The following is a 10,893-nucleotide window of genomic DNA, read 5'->3' on the forward strand; positions in this document are numbered from 1 at the left end:
CATTCCCCTAACCCAGCTACCCCCTTCCTCATTCCCCTAACCCAGCTGCCCCCTTCCTCATTTTTCTTACCCAGCTACCCCTTTCCTCATTCCCCTAATCCAGCTGCCCCTTTCCTCATTCCCCTGACCCAGCCACCACCTTCCTCATTCCCCTGACCCAGCTGCCCCCTTCCTCATTCCCCTGACCCAGCTGCCCCTTTCCTCATTCACCTAACCCAGCTGCCCCCTTCCTCATTCCCCTGACCCAGCTACTCCCTTCCTCATTTTTCTTACCCAGCTAACCCATTCCTCATTCCCCTAACCCAGCTACCCTCTTCCTCATTCTTCCAACCCAGCTACCCCTTCCTCATTCCTTTAACACACTTAACAATCCAGTTTCCTCTAACCCAGCTAACTGCCACCCTTCCTCTAGCCTAGATAACCGCCCCCATTCCTCTGACCCAGTTAACCGCTCCCACTTCTCTAAGCCGGTTAGCTCCTCACTCCTCTGACCCAGTTACCCCTCACTTCTCTAACCCAGTTACCTCTCATTCCTCTTACCCACTTAGCCCGTACCCCTCTAACCTAATTACCCCACATTCCTCTAACCCAGTTACCCCCATTTCTCTAACCCAGTCAGCCCTCATTTCTCCAAACAAGTTAGTGCCCCCCCACTTCTCTAACCCAATTACCCCTCATTCCTCTTACCGCCTCACTCTCTAACTCTGCTATTCCACTAACCAATCACCCAGTGGTCCATCACAGATAGCTTCACACTTATCGAATCAAAATTTTGTATCTGTCAACGAAAGAAACATCGATATAATCATCCTTGGAATAAAATCACATGGGAAATACCTTCAGAGAATAAACAGAGCACGTTGTTCTCTGGAAAAAGAAGGGCAACATGGTGGCTCAGTGGTTAGCACTACTACCTCACAGCACCAGGGACCTGGGTTCGATTCCATCTCAGGTGATCATCTGTGTGGAGTTTGCACATTCTCCCCTTGTCTGTGGGGCTTTCCTCCCACAGTCCAAAGATGTGCCAGTTAGGGTGGATTCTCAATTCTTAAATTGTCCATCATGTCCAGAGATGTGCAGATTGGGTGGATTAGCCATGGGAAATGCAGGATTAGAGGGAGAGGGAGAGGGAGAGGGATAGGATAGGGTAGGGGGTGGGTTTGGCTGGGATGGTCTTTGGAAGGTCGGTGTGAACTCAATGGGCCAACTGGCCTCTTTCTGAACTGTAGAGATTCTATGAAAACAGGCAGCAGATGTTCAGTATCAAAACAGTTCATCCGAGGGAGAACCCCATCACTTAACTGAATACACTTGAAAGTCAGCCACATGAACAAAACAGACGTTCCATCTAGTATTGTGTCTGAGTGACGTGATCATCTGAGCAGATTAGGCATGGGTTAAATATTGCCATAGAAACTGTAACCCCATGATGAGTTTTCACCTTCAGGAGAGGAGGGGAGTCAGGCAATGAGAAAGCATTAGTCAGCAGCTTAACATTGACTAATTCTCAGAAACTGATTGTGGTTTTGGGTTCCATCATTACACACGGAGCATATCTTGCTAACTGCTCTGCAAAGAAGGTGCAGCAAAACAGCAAGGTTTTGAATGAGGCATCTCTACTACCATTCTAATCCTGTACCAGACTGCTATTAACCACTGTGCTTACAAGGTAGCAACTTACTTATTTCCTTTCTTCAATATTTCCATTTTAAGTAAACTGCATCAAGCAATACGTTTAAAATAAATTTCCACAAGAATGTTTACTTCTAATCCTTGTTTTCCCCTCCTGGATTTAATCTATTAACTGGGTGCAGCAAAATTGGTCAAACAAAATAGCCAAACCAGGATAGCCCTGTGTTCCAAACAGTACCCACTTGGTTTAGTGAATCCAGCATGGCAAAGACAGGAGTAAGCAAATTATTGAATCATGCAGCAGAGAAGGAGATCGTTCAGCCCATTGTGATCACATGCGAGCATGTTGAAAGAGCTATCCAATTAGTCGCATTTTCTCTACCGCTGCTTCTTCAAACCCCTGTCATTTCTGTCTCCTTTCCCAGCATATTTTCAATTCCCAGCTAAAACTTACTATTGTGACACTCTTTCAGATAACACATTCCAAAAGAAATGCAGAGTAAGTCTAACAGTACCTGAATGAGAAGGGTAGATGATTTATTAACTTAGGACCCTCAGAATCAATGTTTCCATTTGAAGCATAAACCTTCTAATTTTCTAAAATTAAACAAAGAAATGCTGTTGCTGGAGATCTGGAACAAAAACAGAAATTGCTGGAAAAACTCAGTAGGCCTGGCAGTCTCTGTGGGAAGAAAGCGGAGTTAATATTTTGAGTCCGGTGACTGTTTGTCAGAACTGTTAACAGTTAGGAAAATGTGGTATTTATGCTAAAGACAAGGGTCATAAGCCATCATTTCTGTCACCTCCAGTTGGGATGCCACCGCTAGCCACATATTCCCCGCCCCTCCTTTGTCAGCCTTCCACAGGGATCTTTCCCTCTGGCTCCCTGGTCCAACCCTCCTCTACTCCCAAAACATCCCCATGGGTGCCTTCCCAGGTGTAACACCTCCCCATTTACTTCCTCCCTCCTCACTATCCAAGGCCCCAGACACATCTTCCAGGTGAAGCAGTGATTCACCTGCTCTGACAGTTTTAATATGGAAGGGCAAATTGTGATGGCACAGACTTGGGGCGGGGGGGAACTGAAGGGCCTGTTTCATTGCTGTATTGTTCTTTGGTCTTTGTTCACTCAATCCAGTCTACTGTGTTTGCTGCTCACAATGTGGTCTCCTGTGGGGAAATGAAACAGACCAGGTTACCGCTTTGCAGAATACCTGTGTTCTGTCTGCTAAAATGACCCCGAGCTTCCAGTTGCCTGCCACTTTAACACACCACCCTGTTCCCTGGCCAACATCTCTGTTTCAGGCTGGCTACAGTGTTCCAGTGAAGCCAGGACAAGCTGGAAGAAAAACACCTCATTTGCCATTTGGGAACCCTGCAGCCTTTGAGACTCAACATTGAGTTCAATAACTTTAGAGCCTGATCCCATCCTTCCATGATTTTACCCACTGCCAGACCCAGTCGTGTTGTGACTAGGTAGACAAACAGGAGGCTAAAAGAACACAGCAAGACAGGCAGCATCAGGAGGAGAGGAGCAGTCAACATTTTGGGTATCACCCTTTTTCAGGACCCGAAACATTAACTCTGTTTTTTCCTTCACAGTTGCCACCAGGCCTGCTGAGCTTTTCCAGCAACTTTGTTTTTGTTAATAAGAATTAAGATGGGAATGCCATACAATTGGGATCGAGAGTTTCAGGACAATTTGTTATTACATAAGCTGCCTTTAGAACAATCACCCATTCTCACATTACATTACATTCTCACTCATTTTCTCCTCCTCTTAGTTCTTGTTATCAACGATTCCACTTTTCTTCTGTCCTGACCTGGTACCCTTAATCTCCTTGTTTACCTCCCCTTTCATATCATTTAATCATAAAATCCCTGTCATGTGGAAGCAAGCCATTCAGCCCATCAGGTCCATTCCAAAGAGCATCCAACCCACACCCACCCCTCTACCATTTTCCTGTAACCCCACATTTAGCATGGCTAATCCACCTAGCCTGCACATCTTTGGACCGTGGGAGGAAACCCACGCAGACATAGGGAGAATGTGCAAACTCCAGGTTGGAATCGAACCCGGGTCCCTGGCATGGTCAGGCAGCAGTGCTAACCACTGAGCCACCATGCCGCCCCAATAGCTCTCTCTCGCTCTCTCTCTCGCCTTGATCTCCATCTATCCATCACCTCCCCCCTTCTCCCACCCAACTTCATCAGTGTAAACCCCACTTTTCCCTAGCTGCTAACAGTTCTGATCAAGAGTCACCAGGCTTGAAACGTAACTCTGCTTACCTGTCTTTGGCTTCAGTCAAAGGCTCCCTGCAAAAGATACCTACCAATATTCCACCTCCACCGATTCCTTCAAAAAACCATACCACGAAGGTGAGTTGGTCTCTCTCTGCATACTTTGTTTCCCCATTTGGGAAATAGAGCAAAATATCAGCCACAAAACATGAAACAGCAAGAGGTATCAGAGTGATGCCAATGCACCGTGCATAATTTCCACAATACATGTTGTTCTTTTAAAACACCTGCTTTGGTGTTTAACCCTTGAGTGGTTAACTGGAGTTGATTGGCAATCTTCCTGCAAATGAGGAATTGCGTTTGTAGTTAGCTTGCGGGGAAATAAATACTTGTAGGTGCTCAATTACTCGGGCGTGTCTCTGTTAGAATAAACTTTCCAGGTATGCCATTGAAAACAGTGACCCCAGTAATGCATAGGATATCACAGTCCATGTTTCTAATCTGCAAATTTAAAAGGCTTGAAACTGACTAAGCATAAAAAAAAATCACTCCCAAAAACTCTCGATCCTAATTGTATAGCATTCCCAGTTTAATTCTTATGAACAAAAACAAAGTTACTGGAAAAGCTCAGCAGGACTGGTAGCATCTGTGAAGGAAAAACAGAGTTAACGTTTCAGGTCCGGTGACTCTTCCTCAGAACCTGTGACCCTTCCTCAGAACCAGTCCTGAGGAAGGGTCACTGGACCCGAAACGTTAACTCTGTTTTTCCTTCACAGATGCTGCCCGACCTGCTGAGTTTTTCCAGCAACTTTGTCTTTGTTCCTGATTCATGGCATCTGCAGTTCTTTCGGTTTTTACTTCTTATGAAGTTGTTATACGGTTTGAATTCAGGAACATAAGAACGTAAGAAGAAGGAGCAGGGGTCCATCGAACCTGATCCATTCAATAAAATCATGGCTGATTTTTTCACGGACTTAGCTCCACTTACCTACCGACTCACCAAAACCCTGAATTCCTTTACTGTTCAAAAATCTATCTATCTTTGCCTTAAAAACATTCAATGATTCAAGGAAAAAGCCCAAACCCTGGAGGTCGCAAAAGAAAACATGTCTCATGTTTATATCAAGGTAGAAGATATTGGGTCTACCATTTAGGACTGAGATGAGGAGAAATTCCTTCTCTCAGAGAGCGATAAGCCAATGGAATTCTCTACTACAGAAAACAGTTGAGATCAAGACACTGAATGTTTTGAAGAAGGAGATAGATGAAGGTCTTAGGGCTAAAAGAAACAAAGGGCATGGGGCAAAAGCTGCAACAGGGTATACTGAGTTGGATAATGCACCACGGTCACATAGAATGGCAGAGAAAATTTGTTGGATCAAATGGCCTACTCTTGTTACTCTATTTTCTCGGTTTCCATGTCTATGCTTCAATCTGCAACCATCTCTTGAATGAATAGGTTTGAAGCCATTTTACTAAATCCAGAGATGTAATAGATGTGTAGAACTGTGATGTGCCTGCAGCGGGCTATATGAAAATGTGACTTCTAAGGAAGGGTCACTGAACCCGAAATGTTAACTCTGATTTCTCTGCACGGATGTTGCCAGACCTGCTGAGCCTTTCCAGCAATTTCTGTTTTTGTTTCTGATTTCCAGTATCCAGTTTTTATAACGAAAATATCATTCTAAATAGCATCACTTCACAGCATGGAGAACTCCGCTTCTCCTTTGAGTCTCTGAGGCCCAGTTATCAATGAATACAATTGTATCACACAGAATAATAAACTGAGAAGGTATCAGATGTAGTGGATAGAGAAAAGGCAGTGAAAATAGCATACAGTACTGACAGGACATCACTGACTACTTTTATTTGATTTGATTTGATTTATTATTGTCACATGTACCGAGATACAGTGAAAAGTATTGTTTTGCGTGCCAACCAGACAAATCATTTCTTTACATAAGGACATGAAGGTAGTAGAACAGAATGCAGAACATAGTGTTACATCTACAGAGATGATGGAGAGAGAGATTGATTCTGATATGTGAGAGGTCTGTTCGTAAGTTTGATTACAGTGAGTAAGAAGGTGTTCTTGAATCTGTTGATATGCGTTTTCAAATTTTTGTATCTTCTGCCCAACGGAAGAGGGTGGAAAAGGGTATAATCAGCATGGGAGGAGACTGATGATGGGATGATGTTGGCTGCTATCCCGAAGCAGTGGAGTGTATAGGTTTAGGAAGAAGGTAATTGCAGTTTGGTTGGAGGGAAAGAAAAAGTCAAATGCACTTGTAGCTTTTCAGTGTGACCAGGAGTGCCTAGCAGTGTCCTGTAGGCCCAATCCTGGGCTGTATTGTGCACAGGGAGGAAAATCAATTTGGATATAATGCTGGAAGGAGTTATTTCAAATTTGGAGTGGGAACTAAAATAGCTAAATTACATAAACGAACTCCAAAGGAAGGCAGGATGTAATCCTAATGGTGAAATAGGCAAAACAAAACAATGTAGATGGAAGTTAATGCCAATAGACCTTAAAAAAAATAGGAACAGGAGTAGGCCATTCAGCCCCTCCACCCTGCTCCACCACTCAATAGGATCATGGCTGATCCAACATTCCTCATGTCCACTTTCCTGCCTTTTCCCCATAACCCTTGATCCCCTACTCATCAAGAATCTATCTACCTCAGCCTTAAATATATCCAAGGATTCTACCCCCACAATAGCAAGGAGTTTCAAAGACTCACAACCCTCTGGCAGAATAAATTCCTCCTCATCTCTGTCTTAAATTGGCATCTCTTAATTCTGAGACTGTGCCCTCTGGTTCTGCTTGTCAGTAGCGTTTGCCATTTTCACTGCCTTTTCTCTATCTGCCACATCTGATGCCTCCTTAGTTTATTATTCTGTACGACACAATTGTTAACTGTGCCTCAGAGACTTAAAGCAGGAGCTGAGTTCTCCATGATGTGAACTGATGTTATTTAGAATTACATTTTCATATAAAAACCAAAAGAACAGCGGCTGCTGGAAATCAGAAGCAAAAACACAAATTGCTGGAAAGACTCAGCAGGTCTAGACTCTTCCAGGAGGGGAATCACCTTTCAGCATTTGCCCTGTCAAGCCCCTTAAGAATCTTATATGTTTCAATAAGGTCATCTCTCATTCTTTTATACACCAGTAAGTTGAGTCCCAACCTACTTAGCCTTTACTCATAAGACAATCCCTCCATACCAGGGATTATCCAAGTGAACCTTATCAGAACCGCCTCCAATGAAATGACATCTTTCCTTAAAAAAAAGGGGGGCTAAAACTGCTCACAGTACTCCAGATGTGGTCTGACCCGCACCAGTTGTAGTAAGACTTCCCTGCTCCAACCTACTTTGAAATAAGGCCCAACATTCCATTAGACTTCCTGATTACCTGCTGGCCCCTGTGTGCTAGCTTTCTGTGTTTTGTACACAAGTTTGCCCCCAAGTTCCTTTGTGTTGCAAATTTCTGCAGTTTTTCTCCATTTAAATAATATTCCATTCTTTTGTTCTCCCTTCCAAAATGAACACCTTCACACATTCCCACATTTGTACTCCCATTTGCCAACGTTTTGCCCACTCGCTTAACCTATCAACATCACTCTGTAAACAGTTTGCATCCCTCTTGCAACTTACATTTCCACCTATTTTTGTGGCGTCTGCAAGTTTGGCTGCAGTACTTTCACCTTTCTTCACCCAAGTCATTCATCAATTAACCAATGCATTAGTCAATTCTCTGTCCATGCCAATAAACTACCTCCAACACATGGGGTCTTACGGTTTAACCTTTTGTGGGGTACCTTGTCGAATGTCTTTTGGAAGTCCAAATGCAACACATCTACTGGTTCACCTCTATCCACTGTGGTTGAGACTTCCTCAAAAAACTCGAAGAAATTAGTCAGCACGATTTCTCTTTCATGAACGCATGCTGACTGCTTGATTAGATAATAATTTTCCAAATGTGCTGCTATCACTCCCTTAACAAGTGTGAGGTGGTAGATTTTGTTCATAAAAATGGAAATTAGCAGAATACTTTGAATGAAAGACTGCCATGTAATGCTGGGCTCTAGTTTACTGGATACTAAAAACAGCACAAGTAGGTTGGGGGTTAAACATAGCCGACGGAACACTATAGCCTTTACTTTCATTTCCGGGTCAGCAGCAACAGAGTCGGGAGAAATTCTGAAATTCTCGACCTTTAAGAATAGCTATGGCACTTTGGATTTTCAATCTGAGCTGATGGCCGTGAATGGTAGTCAGTCTAGACATCCCAAGAAGAGTCTAAGGGCTTGCCAATTCCCAGAGCTGGCTGAGCAGAAAGATTGCCTGGGCACTTGGCATCCTGTTTAAAAACAGAGATCAAAACAGAAAATTACACTCCTGTTCTCATCACTTCACTCCCTAAGCCCATCCATTCCAGCCAATGCTCCTGTACCCAAACCCAACCTAATACATCTTTAGCTCCTTATACATCTTATGCCAATCTACCCATCTTCCAATGCTCCTAATGCCCCATATACCTCTAATAATCACATGACTCATTACAGCCCCTATACTAACTCAGCACCAACTCATATGGACTGGCATTTTCCCTTCCATCCCCATGCCAAATCACCTGTTTAGTTCACCAGGATGTTGCTTGGGATGGGGAAATTGAGCTATAAGGAGATACTGGTTAGGCTTAGATTGTTTTCTTTAGAGCAGCGAAGACTGAGGGGGGACATGATTGAGGCATACAAGATTATGAGGGGTATGGACAGGGTGAATAGAGAGCAGCTGTTCCCTTTGGCTGAAGGGTCAATCACAAGGGGGCATAGTTTTAGGGCTGCAAATCAGAAAATATAACTTGGTGAAATGGGAGTGAAAGGAAATGTCAACAGGATAGATATACTGGGTTAGCATTCCTGCTTAGAGTAGTAAGGGCATGGAATGCTCGGCCTGCAACAGTAGTTGACTTGCCAACTTTAAGGGCATTTAAATGGTCATTGGATAAACATATGGATGATAATGGAATAGTTTAGGTTAGATGGGCTTCAGATTGGTTTCACAGGTCGGCGCAACATCAAGGGCCGAAGGGCCTGTACTGCGCTGTAATGTTCTATGTTCTATGTACGTGAAAAATAAATATTTATAGACTGTTTAGCCTGAAGAGCCTGTTACCATTTTGTAATCTCTGTAATACGCTATGTTAAACCATGGGACAATAAAACTGTGGAGATACAGCAAATAATCTTGTGTTACCATCAATTTTGTGATCTCTGAAAGGGCTAGAGTTTAATGATTAAACAAATCCTAGTCAGATTGTTGGCAGCGTGTTTTTTTCTCCTTTTAATTTACTTTGTTGAAATTGGTTTAATGTGGGCCAACTCAAATCATACAATCACTGCTGTGTATTTGGGTAACTCCGTTCTGAGAGCACTCTCCACTGTGTGCAAAGTGATAGCAACTTACAGCAAAAATTAGATCAAAGCAATCTCAAGTAATTTCAAATCACCAACACCACCAAACAAATTTAGGAGCTCATAATCAGACTCATGTTGCCTGTCACATGATATAATCCAATTAATTTCTTTCCTGAAACATGCATACAGAATGACTTATAGTGACTGAAAGATTGCAGTGTGTCACATATTTACAAGGGTGCTGATAATTTGTGTGTTGCTAGGTCCCAGGACTCTGCAAAAGTACTAGTGTTTCGTGGCAGAATGAAAGTGAAGACTTATCAACTATCATTCACACGCTATATGCTCCTGTCAGTGGTCAAGTTTTATTGGAGTTTTATTGGAGTCACTTTTCAGCCTGAATTCAGTCATTTAACAGCTGTCCAACAACTTGCCCCCCCCATAATAGTCATGGAAATAATTTAATATTTACACCATATAAACCATGAAAGATACATACCTAACATACATAGTACAAAGGAACATGGTTGTGGCTGGAAACATAGGATATAGGAGCAGGAATAGGCCATTCAGCCCTTCAAGCCTACACTGTCATTCAGTATGATCATGGCTGATCATGCAAATCAGTCCCCTGTTCCTGCTTTCTCCCTTATTTCCTTTGATCTCTTGGTTGTTGAAGCTCAGTCATCTCAGCTCCAGGGTCTCAGTTCCCCAGGGTAGTGACCCAGGCCCAATCATCTTCAGCTCCTTCATCAATGGCCTTCCCTCCATCAGAAGGTCAGAAGTGGGGATATTTGTTCCATTGCCAGTGATGCAGTCCACGTTGCTACATCTCACTGGGATGGCACTTTGGAAATAAAGCCCCATTATTCCTGAAGTCACTGCAAGCACGTTATAAAAATAAGCAAAATTCTCCCATTTGCTTATCATAGAATCCCTACAGTGTGGAAACAGACCCTTTGGCCCAACAAGTCCACACCGACCCTCGGAGCATCCCACCCAGACTCATCCTCCCATAACCCACCTAATCTACACATCCCTACAGGCAGTTTAACATGGCCAATCCACCTGACCTGCACATCTTTGCATTGTGGGAGGAAACCGGAGCACCCGGAGGAAACCCACAGAGACACGAGGGGAGAATGTGCAAACTTCACACAGACAGTCACCCAAGGCTGTGAATCGAACCCGGGTCCCTGGTGCTGTGAGGCTGCAGTGCTAACCACTGAGCCATCGTGCTGCCTCTATGATTATTATCTTATTAGAATGAGAAATAGAATTAGCCTTTATTGTCACATATACTCAATGGGTACAGCGAAGACTTTATACGTCTCCATTTACAGCATCGACATAAGTACGAAGGTACCTATGCACAGCTTCTTTAGTTACAAGATCTTAGACAATAGAGAAATAAAGTGTCCAGTATTGCAGAAATAAAAGTTCAGAACAACACGCCAGTCTGCCACCTGGCCTCCAATCTGCACCAGGCCCTGGATCCAGACCGTGCCAGGTTTCACATTGAGAATCATGAGGCTAGGAGATCGCTTCAGACCGCCATGCTGGGCCGAGAGGATGGCATGCTGGGAGGCTGCAACAAT

The 10,893-nt window shown here is 43.6% G+C and overlaps 1 protein-coding gene across 2 annotated transcripts in view; it reads right to left on the minus strand.

The window, feature by feature from the left end:
• Positions 1-4,209, minus strand: part of tm4sf18 (transmembrane 4 L six family member 18) — a 14,694-nt gene extending 10,485 nt beyond the window's left edge. For both annotated transcript variants that reach the window (XM_048604602.1, XM_048604601.1), the window contains exon 1: positions 3,966-4,209. In XM_048604602.1, coding sequence (XP_048460559.1) covers positions 3,966-4,142 — 177 coding nt within the window. In that variant the 5' untranslated portion in view covers positions 4,143-4,209. The remainder of the gene's footprint in view (positions 1-3,965) is intronic.
• Positions 4,210-10,893: the final 6,684 nt, after the last annotated feature.

This window comes from Rhincodon typus, chromosome 13, assembly GCF_021869965.1.
Source record: "Rhincodon typus isolate 14 chromosome 13, sRhiTyp1.1, whole genome shotgun sequence".
NCBI classification, from domain to species: Eukaryota; Metazoa; Chordata; class Chondrichthyes; order Orectolobiformes; family Rhincodontidae; genus Rhincodon; species Rhincodon typus.